At 41.9% G+C, this 23353-nt stretch overlaps 1 protein-coding gene across 22 annotated transcripts in view; it reads left to right on the forward strand.

The window, feature by feature from the left end:
- MAP4K4 (mitogen-activated protein kinase kinase kinase kinase 4) overlaps nt 1–23353 on the forward strand; it is a 177010-nt gene that overhangs the window by 66778 nt on the left and 86879 nt on the right. For all 22 annotated transcript variants that reach the window (XM_023536600.1, XM_011370102.2, XM_011370107.2 and 19 more), the window contains exon 2: nt 11606–11662. In XM_023536600.1, coding sequence (XP_023392368.1) covers nt 11648–11662 — 15 coding nt within the window. In that variant the 5' untranslated portion in view covers nt 11606–11647. The remainder of the gene's footprint in view (nt 1–11605; nt 11663–23353) is intronic.

The raw sequence follows: 23353 nt of genomic DNA on the forward strand, positions 1-23353 counted from the left end.
ACTTCTGAGAAGTTAAATGACTCTTTCAGGATCATAAATCTGCTGCTCTGTGGCAAAGTTAGCAGTTGACTCAGATAATCAGAACTTATTTTTACTTTTAATATTGTGGGTTTATCTTAGGAAAGAAAATTTTGGTGTATTTGTGACTCTAAGGGTTTCAGTTCAGAGCCCTCTTTCTACCTGTGGTTCTCTCAGGTAATTCTGGATGCTAGTGGCTGCTGGTTGCTGAGAATGCCTTCCTTCCCTGGAGCGGCAAGTCCATTGACAGATGTCGTCTCTGCAGGGGGTCGATGAAGACCAGAGGGTGGTTTTGGCCTGACCCACAAAGCAGAGTCCCATATCCTTGGGAATAAAGGGACCCCGGGCACTCCTGCCCTCCCAAGTTAAGGATGTTGGAGGCCAGAGCCCATTAGGCAACTGCATAGATTTGTGAGTGTCTCGTTTCCTTATCCCTGACTTGTGGGGTTTCTGATTCTCTCAGGCAGCGGTGAAATCTTAGGTCATTTTCTGAATCTTGCCCTTTCTGACTGGCAGCCCCAGGCTTTGCCTGGACTCCAGTAATGTTCTCAGGAGTTCTGCAGGGTGGGTAGGAGGTGACTGTGGGAGTAGCAGTGGGGCTTTGGGGTGATCACTTGGCAACTGTCAGGCTTCTTAGGGTGCCTTGGTTGCAACACTGGGGGCTATGGGACCAGTTAGGGGTTGACTGAAGAGTGGAGATTGAGTTAGGAGGAGTTGAGAGGAGAGAGTGTTCATAAAACCCTAATGGAAGCGGCCCTCTGCCCAGGGGCCCAGGCAGGAAAGTGCACGTACTTGTATGAAGGGACATACCAACCCCTGACTGACCACAGTGCTTCTTTCTCACCAGCTTTTGCATCCCGACTTCCACCCGCCCGCCATTGTCTCTTTGCTGAGTGGAACGGGAGTAGCTTCTGGAACGATGACCGTTAGCTCTAAATTGCTGTGGCCTGTAAGGAAATGTGCTGATCCTGAGTTAGGATTCCCTCTCTCCCTCTCTACCATGTGGCCGTGGGCTAGTTTCTTAGTCTCATGGAGCTGCCACTTCCTTCTGTAAAATAGGGATGATTTCCTTCTTTGTGAGATCATGCTGAGGACTGCCTTTATTATGTGTTCAAGTGTCTGTGCACTTGCATGTGCCAGGCACAATAGTAAATGTATTTGTTGAAAGAATGGATGTGTAGTAGCTGCTTCTTTGTCATTCTTTCTTTTGCAGGGTGGGAGAGGAGATTTATTGGCAGGAAGGAGGAGACAGAAAAGTGGAAGCATACACTTTATCACCACTACACTTGGCCTACTCCTTTAGTTTCATAACATGATCAGTGCCTGGCCTCGTCTTGAGTGGTCAGGGAGGGGTCAGAACACTTAACTTTATTGGCCCACTAGGTTTACTCTAGTCTTCGTGAAGTTATAACACTGTTCTTCTATTTACTCATTCACAGAGTCTCTCATTATGCTTCTTATTCTTAGAAAGCTATAATGGGCAGGTACAACTCAGAAACGGTATGTAATACTGAGGAAAACTCCTGTTTTTTATAATATGGTTCTGTGTAGTAGATTGTGATGTTTAACAAAAGATGCTTTGAGGGGAGAATTTTCGTTTTCGATCTGAGGCAGGAACTCTCTCTATTTTCTGTGGAAATATTTCTTAAGACATCAGTGATCTGTTTTCATTTGACTGAGGTCAGTTTTGCGGGACTTGGTATGAGTTGGCCTGAGGAAGCTTTGACTTTGGAAACTTGAGCCCACCGAGTGGATGCATTATTCTGGTAAACAGTGTCAAGCGGGGCCTCGAAGGGGGCCTCGAAGGGAGACTTCCAGATGGGACTTCTCTTGCACCTCTCTTTTAGAAGAAATAGGAGACTTGGGAGAAACGAAAGGAATACCCTGTGAATATTCAGCAGAGGCAAATGCAAGTTGTGTACAGGATTTGAAAGCCGGAAGCAAAACAAATATAGTGGTCCTTGAGTGATGTTTCCTCACAATGTTGATGAGATGCATAGGACTTAACTCATTTATATCAATTAGTCTGTGGTAAAATTAGTTTCATTACTCGCTTTGCTTAAAGCCATAGAATTCATCGATGATATTAAGCTGCCTTTTAGGGACCTCATTCCAAGAAGGTATTATGTCCCTAAACTGTGCCAGCACTGAAGACGCAACAGCTGAAGTAGTCTAGAGTCAGAAACGAGATTCTGCTTGTATTTGGAAATCATTTGGGGAGACACATAGCTGCTTACAGTGTGACTTTATGTAAATACTGTAAATATATCCAGGTTCAAGGGCAGTGTTATCTTAGAGTCAACTTCTTGAAATGCTAAGAAAAAGTAAGGAACAATTCGAAAACCGTAATTGAAGGTTGGGCTGGTGATGAGTCGGAAGGACCAAGGGTGGATCAGGAACCTAGAATGGAATCAGAATCCCTTGTATCACTTAATCGCTTGGCCTTTTGATTAGTCTGAAGCTTTCAACTTTTTTCTCTAAGCCAATGAGAAAGCTCAGTTTGAGTGCTTTAGCGATGCTTGAAGTGATACTTTAATATCGAAATTACACGGTGGGTATAATTCTGAAAAACCAAGCATACTATGAAGTCACAAGAGACAAATGTAGGAAAACTTCTTGGTCTGGGATGGGGTTAGTGATGGGAGAAGAAGAAGAGAACCCACAGAATTCTGTGTTTCATCTTTTGTACTGGGGAAATGATTAGCCATTATAATAAACAAGCTTTGTGTTAAAAGTCACTGTTTTGTGTGTGATTGGACTCCTCAGGAGTCTTGTGGATTCGTAGAACTCTGGGGTCCAGCGTCTGCTCTGGCTTCACAGTGGCTGGTGTGCTTCAGCGAACCCTGTGGGTTATGTTGTACCTTGACACTGAGTTCCCCTGCTGCTCTGTCATGAGGCCTTAGCTCCCTATCCAGATTCTTTCTTAACTCAAAAGTTAAAACTTTAGGTAAAAAAAAAAGAAGATGGGACTCCTTGCTTTGGAGTAGGGACCTCTGGTTACCCTGCATGTTGCCATGGGAGAGCCAAAGACAGAGGAGTTCAGACTGCGAATTATATTCCAGATAAACATGGGTTGTTAATCTTGTAATTAAAATAATGAAATGTGGTATATGACTTGGTTTTAGTAAGAAAATATATCAATATCTAATAGCAGTTACAGATGTTATTCATGGTATGGGTCCTAGAGAAGAGTTCTAGTTATGCATTTTGCTTGAAATATGAATAGACATTTATTATTTTGTGATAGCGTTTATATAACTGGGTTTATCCTCTTCGAACCCTTGAAGATATTTCACACCAGAGGGAAACACTTAGTGACCGTGGTGGTTTTGAACTTTGGAAACTTTGACCTCAGAAGACTCCCTGCTGCCTTTGTTCAAAGCTGATCTCAGACACTGTGATGGCTTTCGCAGATCCCTCACTATTTTTAGTAGATTCAGACAGTCAACAAATATGACACTGTTTTATGTGCAGCTCTTGCTGTGAGAGCATTTAAGTCGGGAATGTGTGTTTTATGGGTTGTATGTGTGTCTCTATAGTTCAGTTGTCTTATCCAATGCTGAATTAAATTACCTTCAGGAGTACAGTATTTAATGTATCTTGACAGTCATATGATTGAATTTCAGATCTTACATGACCAGCTTAATAATTTAGCTGTTGAATGTGGTATGCCTTATCTGATATTGGTAAGGTAGAAGAACAACTTTACACACACGTTTGTCTGGTGTAAATATGGATTTGGACCTTTTTCATGCTATTAAATACTCTTTTGTTATTTTAAACTGAAATTTCTGAATTCGAAGTCAGTAGGATTTTTTCAAGTGAGTAGAGGAAAAAGCAGGTGCAAATGTGTATTAAATGTTAGTGATAGATCTGAAATCTCCATTGTTTTAGATATTCTGATATGAAGACTTGCCAGTGCCTTTTCTTTTACTATTAATGTAAGAACAGATATTCTAATTTTTGTCCTATTTTGTATTTTCTGGACTCTTTACTATTGGTGCTTTTTAATTTACCAGTCTCTCTATGAAAGCATAATTCCTCACACTGGATGCTAACAGTCTAGACACGGGCTCACATGTACATCATAGCGAGGGCTGCTGCCTCCCTTGGAAGGAACACTGTCCGTTTGTCAAGCAGCTTCACTGGGTGTCCTCAAAAAGCAGCTACCCTCTCCTGCTGCCTGGCAGTATTTCCTCTCTTGCACCCTTTCATTTATGTGTTCATCCAGGTTGTCTCCACTTCTCAGAATAAAGGTGATTGTTGCCACAGTGATAGGACACCTAACTGGAGCTTACCTTGCTGTCTGGCCAGCCACCCTCCCCCCACCGCCCCCCTTCTTGAACGCAGCTGAAAGTGACAGAACAAGCCTGTGGGGCTCGGTTGAGTGGGCCCTTTCTTCATAGGAGTTAGAATACCTCTGCCTGTCATCATGTTCCCTGAGGCTGTCACTTAATTTCTAGGACAGGATAGTAATTGATGTTCACAGTGATTCTCCTGAGCCATTAAGAAAAGCATCTTTAACATGCAGAGTTTACAAAGATTCCCACCCAGGTCGGTCCCTTAAGGAAAAAAGATGCGATGCATAATTTTACCTTTTTAGCTGTCTGCTGACTCAGCTATGGAGAATGACTCACTTAATGGAAGGTGGACACTAGCTCGTTGAAGTCTTAGCATGCTATTTGACTGTTTCGTTTTTAGAAGTTAAGTGTACACATTCTCTGCTATTGAGACATAATTTTCCTTAAATGGAGTGTTGTTCCAGATAAGGTAGCTCTGACCTAAGAAAGGCATAATTCTGAGTCAAAGCCTTTAATTTTAAACTTCAGGGAATAGAAGCACTGTGTTCTCATTAACTCACAAGTCTTGACTGATCTTGTAATACTTACATATTCCTGTGCTTTCTCTGTCTTCCTGCTCATCCACAGCCTTGATCATGGGAGGAAAGAGGAGGCAGATAAACAGATGTTAATTGTAATAAGAAATAGTAGTTAACAAGGATAAAATGTGCAAAAATATGAGCCTGTTCACTTCACGTTTGGTTTGGGTTTTGGAGGAGCGTGATGAGAAAAGCACGTGTCCGTGGAGTCATGCTGCCATTATTTCTGCTGTATTGAAAGAAGGTGTTTAGAAGACAGATGTTTCTTGAAGTGCTCTGAGCCATCTCTTTCCCAAGTTAATTACGTGGTTCCTTTTCTGGGATGGCTCACAGAGTGCTGTCTGGATAATACGCCTGCTGCCTTTGGTTGAATTTTGGATTTTTGCAGAAAAGAACACTCACGAGAGGGCCCCGTTTTTGGAGTTTACAGTGCAGAACCAGTTAAGCTGGTCTTTGATTTGGGGTTGGATGTATGTAGAATCTTAACAAGAGTGGTCACTGAACTCATGCCATTCACCACTGATTGTGTAGGTTCTATATTTGCTCTTAAAAATAAAATATAAGGGGAAGTAGATTGGATTTTTAAAAAAGTTTTTAAAAGACTATTGTTTTGAGCAATTTTAGGTTAAACAGCAAAGTTTGTAATCACAGAACTAGCTAACAAGATAGCTAGCGAGTTGCTTTTCAGAGACAGCAGAGCAATATCTCAAGTCATGCAGCAAAGCATGTGCAGAGGAGAAAACTTTGACTTCCAGCTGCACCCAGAACCAGAGTCCCCTTCTTCCTCCCCACACAACCAAAGGATACTACTGGAACCTGAACACCAGAAACCTTTCAGAAGCCAAGGGTCCGTTGTCCAGGAAGATCCGTGTTGACGTCCCTTTACCATAAATGACCAAGTTCCAAAGTCCTCCAGTTAAAACTTGCCCTGCCAGCACTTCCCGCCCCTTAAAAACCGTTGGCCTGATCCAGTGAGCAAGATGGACTCGAGGCACCACTAGGGCTCCCATCTTCTTGGTTGGCACCTTCTTTCCTTACTCCATACTCTGACGTTTTGAGTTTTGGCCTTTTCGAAGCATTGGGCACATGGACTTTGGTCTGGTAACAGATTGAGAGGGAAGTGCAGAGATTTCCCATACACCCCCTGCTACCACACATGCATAACCTCCCCCGTTGTCAGCATCCCCCACCAGACGGTACATTTGTTAATCGATGAACCTGCACTGATACATCATCATCACTCAAAGTCCATAGTTTACATTAGAGTTCATTGTTGGTGTTGTACATTCTCTGACTTTAGAAAAATGTATAATGACATCCATTATTCTAATATGGTGCGGAATATTTTCACTGCCCTAAAAATCCTCTGTGCTTTGCCGGTTCATCCCCCTTCCCCAGTTGGAATTTTTAAGTTAAACTATGAGTGATGTGAGTGAGAAATCCTGGGGAGAGAATTGGCAAACCAGGTTTGGCTTTGCCACTAGACGTGTGTCTTCTTTCCAGCTTTCGGTTTCTCTCATCAGTAAAATCAACTGTTTTGTTGAACTAGGCTTGCCCGTTCATTTCAGAATATAAGTTATATGATTTTTAGGATCAACATAATTGGTGTTTGTTAGAATTTGCTTATGATGAGTCTAAACTTCTTACACCAAAACTCCCACCTAAGACAACGAGTGCATATATTATTGTAATAAATACTATATAGTCCAAAAAAGATATGAGAACTTAAATTTGGGCTTTTTCATACAAGCTCAGAGAAGTAATTTCCAAACCTCAGAATGCATAAGACTCACTAGACACTGGATGAAAAAGCCATGGATGCCTGTACTTCACTTACAGAATTCTCATGTTTGGGTCTGGTGTGGGGCCTGGAAGTCTGCATATCATGGGTGAAAGTGAGAAACTGAACTTGACTTGACACCTCTCCCCCGACGATAATCCTCTTATATCCCAAATATTACATCTCCAAAGCAACAGAACACCACTAAAGATCATTTAGGTTGAGGAACAAAGCTTCCAAGTTGGATGGCATGGAGGCAGCCAGGTTTTTGCCCCTCCTGGCACAGGTGCACCTGTCACATCATGGTGGAAGCCCCTCTTGCAATTTCAGGGAAGACTGGTCGGGTGCAGTGTCTGACACACTCCTTTTGTCTTTACATGTCTGGAGAGGGGTGATGCAGCGTTGTGACACAGCGTCTAGTCCTGGGTGAATCATTGCATTCTCTCCCTTTCTCCTGGACTGTGGATAGCTACATACCCGTCCCTTTCTGGAATTTGATAAGGATTATTTGCAGCTCAAATCTCAAGGGATCTATATTCTGTCCTTTGATTACCTTCAGGGCCGTGAGGGCAGTCCTTGAAGGCCCACTGTAGCTTCCGTGGTGGGTCTGCTTTACTGCCCCATAGGAGAGGTCACTTCTGGTCAAAGCAGAGCAGTTTTCACGCCGTCCTGTTTCCTAAGTGTTTCTGCTACAGAATGCAGTGTTTTTCTGTCACCATGTTATGTTCCTTGTGGGTTTTTTCACACCCCTCTAAATTATAAGTTCCTTGAAGGCAGGCATGATGTTTTATCCCTTGGCAGTGGTCGGAGGCGGGGGACAGGGGTGGTGCACGTCCTGGGCACTGGTCAAATGCAGTCAGTCTTCAGCTTATTGAGATTTGCCTTGGCAGGCTTTGCTGTTAAGCAAACAGTAAGCCAAGTTCAGGCAGTTAACTCTCTAAAGTTTTTGTTTCAGATTGAACTCAACAGAAAGAAAAAAATCTGATCTCCAATGTTTGTTGAAAGAAAATTTATGAGATGAAAGAAGGAACAAACAAAAGCCCATTATCAGTTTTAGAAAGCCAGGGGCTCTGAATATGCTCACACCTGCTGTCAGATATCCAAAGGTGTCCTTCTGAGTGTTCTTTCATTAACTTTTCCCGATTTCTTATAGGAGGAGAGCAAAGGCCAAGGATTGAAAATAAGTATTATTGGTTACTGTGTTGCCATGTTTGAGTATAATCACTTAAAATATTTATGTTTCAGAATAGTGTAATTGGCAGTCCTTTTGTAAGTTGCTTAGATAGGATGTTTTTGTGGTCATTTCTATTTTAAAGTCCACACCTGGGTACAGGGCAAAGACTGGGTGTGAATCTTGAGCTAATTAACCCTTCTCAGTGCTTCAGTTTCTCATAACTTGGGGATAATGACATATGTTGGGATATATGAGGGATAAATAATAAAATGCATACAGAGTGCCTTGTTCACTAAATGTCTTAAGAGGGAGGATATCATAGTGCCTTGTGTCTTGTTCTCACAGCCCTGTCTCCAGGATAGGAATGCTTCACAGGTGTCACAGGGCCATGCTTGCTTCCAGGTCAGGCTGTTAAGTGTGCACACATCCCTCAGGGTTGTCGAGGGGAAAAAAATATTTGTTAATCCTAAATTGTGTTTGCTCACCTTACACAGTGTCATAAACTTAATAGAATTGCCTTCTCCAATATTTGGTCTACTCTCTCTCACTTCAAGTACAAAAGCTTTATGATTCTGTGAAGAGAGGTGAGATTAAGTAGAAGCAGGAACAGAAAAGGTGCTCAGTTGCAGTGTACTTCCTTGTTAAGTTATGAGGTGGTGGTGAAATGTGGTAACAAGGATATGCTAGGGAGGGTTGGAGAAGAAGTGGTAAAATGTTTCGGTCGGATGATTGGTGTTGAACAGCGAGTGGCATGACCACCCTTAGGGTGGAATCCTAGTGAAGGGCTCTCTCTCTCATTTCCTTGATTCATTCGCATCCCCTCTGAGTTTCCCCTTGTGAATGAGACCACTGGAATTGCCTCTCATTGAGCATCTTGTTCATCAGATGAATTTTAATAGAGCTGTTGGGGTCTTGGTAAGGATTATGCAGCACGAATTAGTAGTTACCTAGTACTTGGTGGTGGTAGAGAATTAGAAAGATAGGAACATCGCCACCTTTTTCTCTTGAGATTTAAAAGCTTCCCCTGACTGCTGTTTCTTCTGCGAGGCTCCTGTCTGTGGGTTGGGGACAGACTTCTTTAGAGGCAGATGGGCTGCCACAGTTGCCCTGCATTTTATAACCATGTGGTGGTTTTTTTTTCTTGGAACTTGTGTCATGTAATGCATATTTGCAAACGCAAGTTGGCAATTTTGACTGTTAGAATCATGAAGGAGAGTAGAAAATTAGGGCATTTTCGTTAGCTTGGATGTCTGCCAGGAAGAGTTTGAGTTTTCCTTTTAAAAAAAGAAACATGCATTTTCCTCATTTAAAGACTAAAAATGAATCAAGTGCCATGGAGGTTGCTTTACTGAAGGGGACAGTTCTTGTTAGTGTGAAACAATCTAAGTTTGCCTGAAGTAGCATCGATTAGAATAACAGTTTAATTCTAAATCTTGCTATGTTTACTAATCTTCTGAGAGAATTTGCTTTTCTTTAAAAGCAGATGACTTCAATAGCAGGAATTTGACGAGTTGGCAGAAATACTAGGAGTCTGTCTCTTGTGTTTTTATATAGTCTTTGTGAAAAGGGGTCCTGCTGCCAACATACTTTGTGCAGGTAACTTAGTGATGATATTCAGTCAAAGCCCTTCATCTGTGGAACCGGGCGGCGCCCTGTTTCATTGCCCTTATAGGATTTTTCCGGTTTTGTTGGGAAAGTAGCGGTGAATAGTATTGGGCTTTTCATCATCAGATTTCTCACAAGTGCATTAATAGTTACGTGGTGTCTCATCACTAAAGCAAGCCATGGGCCTTGAACCTCTCACCATGTCCAAGAAATGTAGACAGTAGGACAGAAGAGCCAGGTTCATACATGGATATTAGGTACGCACGTTTAGTACTAACCGAGTCATTTATGGGTATATTTTAAGAATAGGCAATGTGATGGAAAGAAGGGTCCTGTTAATGTTAAGATCCTGATCTCCCTGAACAAGCCAGGAGTGTCAGTGACACAGCATGCTGGCTGCAGTCTGGTGAAGGAGGGTGGTCATAGTATTCGTCTGTGGTGAGCACATTATATGAAGCAGCCTTTAAGAGATGGAATGGAGGGTGAAATGGGATGATATGGTATATTATAGTCTCAAACTTCAAAACACCCTTCATGCAACTTCCTCATTAGCACACAATTACATGCGAAGTGTAACATTCAATATTTTCAATGCAAGCTTTACTTTTTCTCAGGCCGTTTTGCTGGCCATTATGGTTCGTTTGTGTGATGGTGGACCATCTCAGCAGATAGATTAGATTATTATTTCTGTTTCAAATTTAGAGGTTTTCTTTTTTCTATTCTTTTTTTTTTTTTTTTAACATAGATAAGTACATTACTTTAGGATCCTGCTGCCTCCCCACATATTGGCTGTGCCTTTTGAAGAAGAGAAATGGGCCTAAACAGACCAGGCTTAAGGTAGTTGAAAGCTGAGTTAGTGAGCGAGGGCCAGGAATCCGCATGGGCATCTAGAGAGAGTGGACAGAGGAGGACTCATCTGAGTGCCCACTAGAGTGGCGGTGTCTGCGGGTAGATGAGAGCCGGAACGAGGGTCTTGGCCTGTGCATTGTATTTGTCCTGATGTCCTGTACGATAAGCTGTTGAGCAGTCCCTGCTTGTGAACTCCTGGGCCATTGCTGGGCTCCATCCTACTGTGACCACATACAGTTGAGACATAATTGTAACAGTGTCATTTTCATGGAGTTGTTTTGTCTCGTTGTAACTTGAGTTCCTGCATACACTTTCCAGAACACAGATAAAGCTTTCCTTGGGTTTCAAGTTCTAAAGTTTGCAGCACTCCATCATGAGACCACAGAAGGGGCAGGCTCTTGGAAAACATGGAGTCATTCTTCCTGTTTTACATTCGTTGCAGAAGGACCATTTTTCACAGAGTCCTTAAGTGGATGGTGCTCAGGGTACCTGGGTAGCTCTTTGTTACTCATCTGGGAAATGACCAGCAGAATGTTCATGGCAAAGAATGGATGGAGAAGAACCATATGGAAAAGAATTAAATCCTAGTATCCTTTCTGGGTGAGAGGAGAATGATCTCAGATTTGTTTGAAATACTTACTAGTGTAAATGGATAACAGAGTTTTAGATTCTAGGTCGGGAATTATAATACAGCTGTAAAAGAGCTCTCTCCCTCCCCCAGCCCCCTCTCCCTCTCTCCACCACTCCCTTTCTCCCCTCTGTGTCCTCCCTGCCATCTCTTTGTACACTCCCTTTATTCTAGATAATTATTCTCCAACCTCCCTACACTGGAACTACAAGAAAGTGTCAAAGAAGACTTTAATATGACTCTTGTAAAATCAAGTAATGGGTATTGGGAAGTCTACTAGGGAAAAATGACTGTTACCTATTTTAACAATAAACATTTAGAGGTGGTTTTTTTTTTTGGTCATTTTCTTCATATGGCATATTAGGAAAGAGTGGTCAGCCTGTTGTGGAGAAGAAAACATTTAAGTTTCTTGGATTGAGAAGTATTGATATGTAAATTAAACCCTGGAAAGAAAGAGGGAATGAAACTCATTTGTTCTGTGAATTGTTTTGTTTATCAAGTATGGTTCATTGGTGTTAAAAACCATACTGTTCTATTGGAAAGCATGGGACTATTTCATCATCACTTTGGGAAAAAGTACGGAAGAGATGATACATCGAAACTTCAACAGTTTTGTTCTAGTGATTGTGCAAAAACGGTTGTGCCAATTATCTTTCTTATTCTGTTTTTCAGGGTCGACATGTTAAAACAGGTCAGCTGGCAGCCATCAAAGTCATGGATGTTACCGAGGTAAGGTTGGGCCACAAGTATATTTGAAGATATTATTAGATAAAAGACAAGGATCCCCCTGTCCCTCCAGCCCCCAGTGTAAGAGTGTTGTTCTGTTTGGAGACTCGATCTTGAACAAATCGCCCTCCTATGACATTGTGAGTTCATGAGGTTCAGCACAATAGTTGGCTTAAATCGTTGCAGATGGTCCCCAAGTAACTAACAATCAGTAGCATTTTCTTTAAAAAAACACATCTGAGTGATGTCATCTTTGGCAACAAAATGGACCGTAATTGGAAACATCTTCTCTAATGGAAAAGCAGAGATTTGAGAAGGGACCATGGAGGTCACATGAATAGGGAGATTGAGGGGTGTGGGGTGGGGAAAAGCTTCTCTAGGGTATTAGGCCACATTTGGGCCATTTCTTTTATTTTTAACATGGGGAAAGAAAACATATCCAGCCAAGTTCCCAGAGGTTTGAAAACAGAAACATCTGCTAGAATGCTGAGCAGATTGTTGGCAAAATTTAGTAGCAAAAAATAGTTCTTGAAATGGTCACATGAGGATTTACTGTGTAGCTTTAGATGGGAAAAAGGAGAAATGAACTCAGACAAAAAGTAAGTGTGTGTGTGTGTGTATATATATATATATATATATATATGCATGAGTCCATATTTAATTTTTTAAAAAAGCCATAAATTATAATGAACTAAATTCATCCAATTTTAAATTACAGTTGATTCTTGAACAACATCGATTTGAACTGTGTGAGTCCATTTATACACAGGTTTTTTCCAGTACTGTAAATATATTTTCTCATGATTTTCTTAACATCTTTTCTCTAGCTTACTTTACTATATAAATACAGTATGTAATACACATAATATGTATTATATGTTTTACATATGTATGTATATGTATTATATACATAAGGCCTTCGGTCAACAGTAGGTGATTAGTACTTAAGTTTTTGGGGAGTCAAAAGTTATACATGGATTTTCAACTCTGCAGGGGTCAGTGCCCCTAACCCTCACATTGTTCAAGGGTCAGCTGTTTTCATCAGAAATTTTGCTTTACATTCTCAGGATTGCTTCTGACTTGCCTCATTATGAATGAGGTTTACTGCCATGTATCACAGATTCTATAGAGAGTTAACCAGTGGTCTTGGAGATTTGAGATATCTTTAAATCAAGCCATAACATCCCCAAGTCTGAGGTCTCTGGAGGGAGGAAAAAAAAGGCTGAGCTGACCTCTGAAAACAGTTGAATAATCTAGAGAGGGCCCTTCTGCTGCCCTACTCTCCCCCCAGTCCCTGATAACACACTCATCTCCAGTGTCCACATTAGTTAGTAAGAATTAGAAAATGTTGTTTTCTGTGACCACAAAATAACTGATAGATCTTCATACAAATATTTGAAGATGTGACATTTTATGAGATGACTGCTCTCTTTTCTCTGCCAAAGAGGGTATGGAGAGTTTGTAATGGAAACGCACCATTGCTGCTGGTAACATGCTGTGATACGGACTATCGTGTGGTATTACAGTGATCCTGTTGCAGTATGCAGCCCAGAGGGAAATTGGATACTTTCCAGTTAAATGTTATTTTAAAGATTATTTTAAAGAGAGGTGCAGGAGCAGCAAATTCTATCTTACCGTAATTTAAATACGAAAGTCCAGTCATTTACGATGTGCAACCTGTGAGTGGAACGACCAGGGGCACCTTCCTGCCAGCCTCCGCTCACCCACCGTGCATGCTGCCGGTGCTGGCTGCACTGGGCAGTGGCGGAGCTGGAGCCTCTGTTCTTGGTATTTGTCAGCACACTTCCTGACTTGTTTACTGGCAGACTCGTGGGAGCCACTTTAAAAGTAGTGTTTTGGAATTTGAGGAAGCATGTGGAAGTCTTGGGAGTTAAATTTCTTCACCCACTTCAGCCTGTGCTGCTCTAGCTGACCGCCGCTGTGGCCACCAGGCCATGCTCCCTGTCCCATCTCGGGTGGGATCTAATGAGGGTTGCCTGCTCTGCAGATCTTCTTCCTGTAAGCCTGGCTCTGATAAGTGTGTAGTGTAGGATCACTATCTAAAAAAAAGTGTAAAATGTAGGAAAATATAAGAAAGTTAAGTCCTTATACTTCCACCACCTACAATACTTGTTAGTGTTTTGGTGCATTTCCTTTCAGGCATCTCTCTGTGAGCATTGCTATAAAATACATAACTGTGTGTAATGAACACTTCTGTATTCCACTTCTGTTGGGTTATATACAGAAGGTATTTCCTTGCCTGAAAAATCAGGCAGTGTTGGAAAAATGCATTTTCAGGACTTCTTTAAAAATTATTATGCAAAACCCATGTGTTCAGGTGGAATGAAAACCAGATGGTGAGTCTTCAGAACAAATTAGAAACCCATTCAGCCATTTGACCATATTGGCCTCTCAGCAATGTTTCTTCTGTGCAGTTTCCATTCAGTGACCTCTGTGCCATAGCTTGGGGCACAAGCCAGCACCCTGAGAAGCATGCTCTTGCCGACTGCCCCCCACCCCCCCTGCAGCACACACACCAAGGGTCTTGCAAGCCTTTTGAAGTTGTAGGCATTGACCTGGGTGGGACCTGGCAACTGGCTGGTGTGAGGGAGAATTTGCAACTGATGTTTCTGGTTTCAACTCCAGCAGGAGGGGCTATTGGAGAGAGTTCTGTCCATGAGAGTAGGATTCTGCATGGCTTCTGACTTATACTCAATTTCACCTCAGGGGCCAAAAGATATGAATGAATGCTTATTATTGGGAAAAATCTCAGACTCATCCAGACTCTTGAGCCTGTTCCTTCGGTGAAGTTGAGAGGCAGTTATCAGGCTACTCCTCAGTTCTCAGGCTCAGAAGGCCAGAGGAGCAGCAGATGTGGGAAAGTGACCCGCTCCCCTCCCTCACTGTCCACTGGGCAGCTATGAATGACTGTGCCCTAGGCCAGCTGCCCTGCGTCCACCTCACCCGCTTTACTTGACTGTGACCTGGAAAACAAAGCAACTGAGAATTCACATCTTACCCTGGGGCGATGTGGCAGGGACTGTGCAGGAAACTGAGGGGGTCTAGAGGGGAGGCTTACATTTGCAAGAGATGTAAAGATCTCTTTATATTTCTTCTTGGATTTTAATAGTTTTAAGATTGATAATCTTTAGGATTTTGAAGGTCTCATTTTGAAGAAAGCTTGTCATTTATCTGATTAGTTGTGGGAAGGGTTTAGGGAACAGGTTAATGATATTTCAAACTAGACAAGACCAGGACATGAGATCTACTATGTGTTTTGTTTTTGTTTTTGAAAAATTATAGTCAGAGGAATTTGCAGAAGCATGTATAGTGAGGTCCCATGTACTCTGCACCCAGTTTTCCCCAGTTATAACATCTTGCAGAACTATAATATAATATCATAATTGAAGTCTATGCACAAAACAAGGCATGGCAGATGATTGCTTTTACAAGCTAAGAATTCGATCTGGACCTTGATGTCAGATTATAGCAGATGAGGCTGTAGGGCTCAGAACCAAGGCAGGCCCTGGCATTGATTCTGCCCACTGAGCTTGTTCAGACTTCGCAGCTTGTGAGTGCATTCATTTGTATGTGATGTGTTTAGAGGAATACTTGAATTGGTTGTTTGAATTCTTGATAGCCTGCCCCTTCATTTCAGTCTTCTTGTCTTAATGTCAGTTTGTATCACTGCTGTTACACATGGTGAGTCTTTAGGGTCTCTCATTATTTTGAGGCGACACTCTGGATGGTAAAAAGATGAATTAGGTGATCAGTGGTTCCCCACTTGGGGTCCATAAACTCTTTGAGTTAAGGTTTGTCTCTGAGAATTAAATTTTATGTTTTCCATTTTCATAATTTCCTCCAAACTTTTTATTATGAAAATGTTCATAACTACAGAGCTGATGAAAGAATGAACTCCCTACCCTTCGCTTAGATTCAATAGTTAACGTTTTGTATGTGCATTGCTGCGGCACCACTGGGGCCCTTCACTTGTAAATACTTGAGCAGGCTTCTCTGAACATAAAAGGTAATCTGCATCATCATAATACCACCTCAGAGAATTACTAATTCCAGAGTTTCATACATACGTGTGTGTCTAGTCTATATTCAGATATCCTCAACTGTGCCAAAGATGTTTTTATAATAATTTTTTTCACATCATAGTCCAGTTGAGGTTTGTGCATTATATTTGGTTATCTTATCTGTTAACTCACTGTTAAATCTAGATCCCTTCTTCTCCCGCCCGCTCTGCCCCTTGCACTTTTTTTTTTTTTTAAAGAAACTGACTTTTGGAGGACTCCAGCCAACTGTTTCATGAAATATCCTACATTCTGAACTTGTCTGATAGTTTCCTCATGTTGTGCTTTAACTCGTTCCTCCTGCCTGTATTTCCTGTAACCTGGAAATTAGGTTGAGAGGCTTGATTAGACGCAGATTAAATGTTTTTTGGCAAGAACACCTCATTGGTGGTATCCGTTACTTCACATTGCATCACATCGGGAGGTACATTCATTCTGGGTTTCTCACTGTTAGTGACGCCAGGTTTGATCACTTGATTGGAGAGGTGACAGCCACTGCTCTGCACTGTGCAGGTGATTATTGGCTTTGCACTTCATAAATAACCTCCAGGGTGATATCTTGTCACTGAATTTTATGTTCACCCACAACTTTTTAACTCATGGTTTTGGCATTCATTTGATTTTATTATTATTGGGAAATAATGATTTTCAGATTTCATCTTTTTCATTTATTAGTTCACATCTGTCTATAAAGAAGAGTTTCCTTTCCTACCTACTCCCACCCTTCCTTGTTCTCTCTCTTTTTTTGGATATTGCTGTAGACATGGGCAGTTTTATTGATTCAATATGTTTCCATCAATTAAATCTGCTATTATTAGGTTAAGATTATTTAATCCAATCGTGCCAAGTTTGGCCACGGGAACTCATTGACTAGCTTCTTGTGACTTGGCCTCCTCCGTTTTTGAGTCCTTCCTTGTTTTCTGGCATAAGTAGGTATTTAAGGCTTACCTGCCAAAATGTGAAACCCCTTCCTCTGAGGCCCCGTAGCTCCTTTTAGTGGGAAGTGAATTTAGAAACCAGTGTCTGAGTGCTGAGTGTGTTCATTGCCGCCGAGTTGTTGCCGCGTCTGGACCCTTTCAGTAGACAGAGCATGGAAACACATTTTTCAAAGTCATTGTCTCCTTAATTTTTTTTTTATTCTTGTATAGTTTATATGTCTTTCTCTTTTCTCCTAGACTGAAAACTCTTTGTCTTTAGTAAAGGAATACATTTATTTATTTGACTTATAATTAAGTGAATATAAGAATCATTTCAGAATTTTAATAAGTGTTACTACTTACAGTAAACATGGAGTGAAGTTTAAAGTTTCTCTGAAGTTCGTTTTGTCCTTATTATATATCTGTTAAGCACAGTCATAGTGCTGTGCTCAGAAGTTATGTGAAATAATTCTTTCCTTTGTGCAGTTTATCAATTCGATATGTAGCTAGTTTCACTTTCTATTTTGGTTCATTTATGGTATTTGGTTTTTCTCCTGATTTAATTTTTGAATGTGTAAATGATTTACATGCTTCACAAAACTATGTTAGAAAGGCATGCATTTTGATAAACAGTTTTTGAAAGCTTAGGCTGGATCATCTGGATGACAGACCACCTTATGCCCAAGTCTTGCCATGTAGTGTTGGCGCTCTTGTTTGTCATTGCTTTGGGCAACAACATTGCTGGGGTGGTGCAGAGTGAGCAGAGGCAAACATGTTGGTGTTTTACATCAGATAGAGTTGAGATGGTCCTGTATGGACGATGTTTCACTGTGCTTTATTGCTGCTGAGTGGGTGAGCTGCATCCAGCCAGTCTTTTTTCCTTCTCTCAGCCTGGAACAGGATGGGGTTAACACAGTGCGTTCTCAGAGTATGGTCTCTGGACGGGCATTTGTAGAAATGAAGCCTCTCAAGCTCTGTCCCAGACTCATGCCGCTGAAGCTTAGGCGGGGCCCAGCGGTCTGGGCTGTAACAAGCCCTCTGGGAAATTCTGATGCACCCTCAAGTTTGAAAACCCTCAGTTACTTCAGCAGAACTTGGGAAAGAAGCTGCCCCCTCCTACCTAACAAGCGGAGAGTCCCAGCTCAGAGACACTGGCATTGCTGCTCAGGGTGTGCTGCTGGTTAGATGGCAGGAGTTAGAACCCAGATCTTTGGTTCTCAATTTATTGAACCTTTGAAACTGTCAACAGTTTCAGACATCAGGTTCTAAGTAGGTTTGTTGAGAGAGCTGGTGTGATCTGGACCTTAAAGGATGGATAGGTCTTGACTGGTGTTCTCCTTTCTAAATAATGGTTTTAGTAGATCAGCCAGAACAGCCTTATCTTTAGTCTTATGACCAAAGTATGTGATAAGCAAATGTGGCATTAACCTTGGAGGACAGGAAGATGCTGGGTGTGAAGCTCATGGGTTGCAGGGAGCCAGCCAGCAGATTTTACTGAGTTCCCTTTATGTTTCTCGCACTGTGCTCCTTCGGATGTGAGCATAAAGGCTCCGTATAAACCCGGCACTGCCTGGAACAGCCCGTAAAGCCCCAGCCTCTGCCTGTCATTAGATTGGAGAGGCAAGAGCCACAGCAGAAGCGGCCAAAAACTGAGCACCGCATATTACCTCTGGAGGATAGGTAGCTGAGCACCATCTGAGCTAGGTCCACAGAGGAGGGGGACAGCTTTCTTACTCTCTGGTGGTCCATCCTCTGTCCGGAGGGAGCAAAACAAGCTTACTCTAGTGACAAAGCAAGGCCTGTGAGGCTTAACAATTCTACCACTTGTCAGTTGCTGGGGAGCATAGTGTAATAGATGTGCTGTTCTTGTCTAGACTGAAAATAAGAACAGAAGGAAAGGAGGGAGAGATCTCTCTGGACCGTGTGACCTATTGTTCCATCCTTTTGTTCCTCAGAAGCAAGTTAAATGCTGCAGGCCTTACAGCTTGGTACCCTCTTCTTTCCATTTCAGGCTGCAGGTGGCACCTCCTGCTTCAGTGGTGCCACTGGCAGACTTGCCATAGGATCACTCAGGGTTGTCTGGGAGAGTACAGCAGTGTGTGCCCCTCCCCCACATATTCTTTCTTGCCTCATCTGCCTCTGCTTTTTACCTTGCTTAACTACCTTCTCTTTCTTAGCTCCTGAGAGAGAAACTGATGTGCCAAATTCGTCGGATTGTTTTCCTTGCTCAGCCTTTCTGTAGGTGGAGCAAAAGTCACAAATTGTGCCTCTTTATTTATTTTTAATATTAGTACAAGACACGTCTTGAAGAAAAGTTCTTAAAATCAGTTAGAAATTGATTAAATTTTGATTTACTTTAATTAAAAAATGCAACAGCGATGTTGAGAATAGTTCCGCTGTATCATCAAAAGCTACAGCAGTGCTTCTTAACCTGATTTTCATTTTCACCTCCCTAAGAAGAAGCCTCTTAAGATATTTTTTTCCTGATCACTCCACATGAAATTTTAAACTCTGTATATTCATTCATGTACTGCGTGTATATCTTTATGCTTTACACACGAAAGTGGTAAATTTTTTCTTCTACCTCCAAGAAACTCTTTTTATCCCTTTGGGAGCGATGATAGCACCCATTGAGAACACCCTGTATAGAGTAAGATAAACCTACGACCTTTATAAATGAGCCCGAGTAAGCTTTGTGCTATTTCTAATATTTTCCTTTTTAAAACAACTTACTAGATATTAGAATTAATACTCAGTGATAAAGAAGGTCTACTGGCTGGAAAGTGTACAGTGGCCGAAATGAGCTAGTGTTTTTTCAAGGACTTGTGCCAGACATTGCCTTGGGGGTGGTGCCACAGGCACCGGTATGAGTGCAGATAGGCAGACACCCTCACCTGCTCCTTCTAGGTGGCAGACCGCAGGCTGGGACTCGGATCCAAGCTTTTCCGATAGTAACGCTTGCTTCTCCTTCCTCTGAGTCCTTCTGTCCTTCTTTCCCCCAAAGTACTATAAAGTTAAGTTAGGATTAATGTTGAACTGCTCAACAAGTAGATACCTGTTAAAGTGTTTTTAAAAATAACTATGTTGGTGATGATGTGATAGTGACACTTTTTACAGGATTCTTTTTTTTGGGAGTGGGGCAGAGTTGGTTTGGCAGGGGTAGAATGTGTTTCTATTTTGGATTAATTCATTCTAATTTAAGAATATAACTGGAAATTCATAAAATATTAAAATTCTGTTTTCGTCTAGTTTATAAGTAAATAAGCAGAAGAAGGTTAAGACTAACTTAGCTGTATACCTCAGGCGTTTTGTTGAACTCTTCATTTAATCTCTGGGTGACAACCGTCGATGGTTAAGAAGGGGACCTACCTGCCCGGAGTTCCAGAGCTCGTTGCCAGAGTAGCACCCCGCCGTGCGGCACACCCCGTTTCCCAACAGGGTTGCTTTGACCACTTCGACCACTTCAGGAGCACAGCTGTGGTGTTCCGTAGTTGAATTCCAGCGCAGTGACAGTGAACACCTGGCAATGCTCTAATTGTGGGCGCTGGGATCTTTGATGAAGTGAACAGGATGTCCTGTTTTTGGTGGGCACTTGGATAAACGTGTAGTAGGTATACGTTATTGGTTTCGTTGTCCAGGCAAATGGTAGTGATATATTGTTGCAGTAAATGAATCTAGAAGATGAGTGAATTTTGTAGCATTCTCACTTGCTGTCATCAAAAATATTACAGTCGATCATAGATGTTATACACTAATCATAAATAAATAATAGTAAGACCATCACACTTAAACTTTATCCCTCTGGGAAAGGAAGTAAAAGAACCCTTTAAAATTTTAGTGGTTAGAAAGAGTGAGTATGTTTCTGGGTCTTGTTTTTAGAATTGTCGCTGAACTAATAAAGATGATTTATCTTTTTTTCTCCTGTTTCCTATGGAAATAAATTTGAGGCCTGTGAATATTTTTCAAGGCGAATTTATAGTTTATGAGCCTCATAGGAGTTGGCCTCATTATTTAATAGACGTGTCCTGGCTCGGACCCCAGTCAGTGTTAACACGCTGTGTTAGAACAGAGCCTAGAATTAATAAAGCTTCAGTTTCCTCATCTGTAAAATGGAATAATAATTCCTACCTCATAGGCTTTTATCAGAGTTAAAATTATATAATGGATGTATAGCATATTTTTACATGGTAAATGAGTATTTCTTTGTTCCTTCTTCAAATGAAAGATATTAAAATAAAAGAACTCGTCGCTTTTGCTGAAGACTTTTTAACATAGCCAGTGGCCTCCTCCTCTCCATGTCTTCCACCCCTGCAGGCTCCTGCATCAGGCGGCTTCTTTGTCCTCTCTGGTATAGTGATCACTGTGTGGGCCTCGGAACCACTTTTCTCTGCCCTGTGAGCTGACTCCTGGTACTGTTTGAGTGACTACACAGAGAACAGTTTGCATGTGTTCATGCCATATGTACGTCACTCTGTACTAGATTGTAAACTCGTTAGGATGCTCTCAGTGTTTTCATAGCCCTTCCAGGCTGTGACACGTGGGCAATGCTCGGCTTATATTCACGGTTTCTAAAGAAAGTCCTGGCAGTTTTAAAGGAGAATTTCCAAAAATGTTTTGAACATTGGCAAAAGAATACATATGGCATCTTTTTTTATAAAATTAGAGACAGTCCTTATTTTAATATGTATGTGCTAGTATATTTCTTGTTAAATTATTAGCATATATTTATTGCTTTTTGGGATAGTTTTGACTATTAAAAAGGAACCGAGAAAAATATTATTCATTCTTTCTAAAAATATGACAGTACTAATTGCATTGGTTAGATGCAGTTTTAGTTCATTGGGCCTGGAAATGGCAAATATCAGTCATGTTTTCAGGTTGGTTGTGTGTGTGTGTGTGTGTGTGTGTGTGTGCGTGCGCGTGTGTGCACGCACACGCGCGCTTCAAGAAGTTGCACTAATTCATTCATTTAAACAATAACTAACACTTAGTCTTTCGTATATATACTATTCTCAGATCTGGGGTTGAATAGAAAGATTAATTATGCTCTAGAAGGAGCTCTTCTCAATCTCTTAGTGAAACAAAACTTGCCTTGAAAGGATCTTCTTTGTAATTGCTGATGCGTATTCTCCAAGCAGAGAGAGCTTCCATAGTTCCTTAGTTTAATTCTGTTGCTTCAAGAACGAAAGACATTTTTTCTAAGTAAAGTAAATACTTGATTAAAAAAAAAAAACCCAGCAAATTTTGAATGATCTAAATTGCTATTTTTAAAAATATAGACACTGTTCTTTTACCATCCCCTCTTCCCTCACCACCAACTTTATTTTTTTTTTAACTGTTGGGCCATAAATGCAAAATTTTGTTTTCCATCTTGACACCTCTCTTGCTTCCATTCCCAGCGAATTTACTGACAGGGATATGTATTGCAGGTCCCCACGACTATCCTCTGTCCGATGACGTGCTTACTTCCTCCAGCAGTGAGTTGTTGAAACACACATGACGTTAACACAACCTAAGAACAGGGAGCTACTCCCATCAGTTCTGCGAGCTGAAACTCTCCCAAAGCCCAGGCCCCAGGTGCCAGTCAGGGGCCAAGCTTGCAGGCAGGTCAGGTGTGGCGCAGACTCTCCTACACTCTGCAGTTATCACCTGTCCATTCAGCATGTCCGACAGCCCGGCCTCAGCATGGCTCACCTGAGTCCCCAGTCTTCTCCTCAAGCCTACCCTACCTGCCGTTTTGCCCTTTCTCTGTTGGCATCTCCAGCCTTGTGTTTGCTTGGGCCACAAATGCCTTGGAGCCCTCTGGTTACTCTCTTTCTGCAACATAGCACTCATCTGGTCTGTTAGGAAATCCTGTTGGTGCTGTCTGCAAACAATATTCAGTTTGCGTCAAAATGGTCTTGGCCTGTGGTGGTCCATGAGGTAGGAACTGTGGAATCTGGATTATATACAAGAGAGTTTGTTACATTGTTTTCTCTACTTTTGTGTAAGACTCTATGGGTCTGTAAGAAAATACACCGACCCCTTCCCACCACTGCCTCTACTACCAGGACCACCTGGTTTCAACTGCCATCATCTCTTGCCTAGATTTCTGCTACACATCTCCTGCTTCCAGGCTCGTTCACTAGCCTTTCCTCAGTTTAGCAGCCTTGTGTTCTTTTGGAGACACAGTCAGATCAGAATCTTTCACTGGCTCCTTGGCTCGGAGTAAAAGCCCAGATTCTTACAGCGGCCTGCAGCACTCTACTTGATCATCGGCCCCTCACCCTGTTCTTCCTCAACCCTCCTGTCCCACTTACCCCCACCCTCACTCCAGCCACATGGGTCTGCTCCCTGTTCCTCCAACCTGCCACGGTGCTCCCTCCTGGAGATCTGTGCCCACTTGGAATTCCATTCTCCCACGATGGCATGGCTCTCCCTCACCTTCTTCACATCTTGACACAGTGAGTGGCAGCTTCCTGTGGCTGGTGCCTTGTCTCGTTCTGTGATTTCCATTTCCATAGCACAGTGTCTAACTGGCTCCTTGATCATACTTACTACATAGCACCTGTTTCCACCATCATTTCACTCATCCCCTTTTCCCCAAGAATATAAGCTCCTTGGTAACAGGGATCTTTCTATATTCTTTTCAGAATGTGCCGTCCCAAGCACCAGTCCAGTGCCTGGCCTGTATAGTAAGCATTTCCTGAATGTTTGTT

Source organism: Pteropus vampyrus, unplaced genomic scaffold (assembly GCF_000151845.1).
Source record: "Pteropus vampyrus isolate Shadow unplaced genomic scaffold, Pvam_2.0 Scaffold160, whole genome shotgun sequence".
Lineage (NCBI taxonomy): Eukaryota > Metazoa > Chordata > Mammalia > Chiroptera > Pteropodidae > Pteropus > Pteropus vampyrus.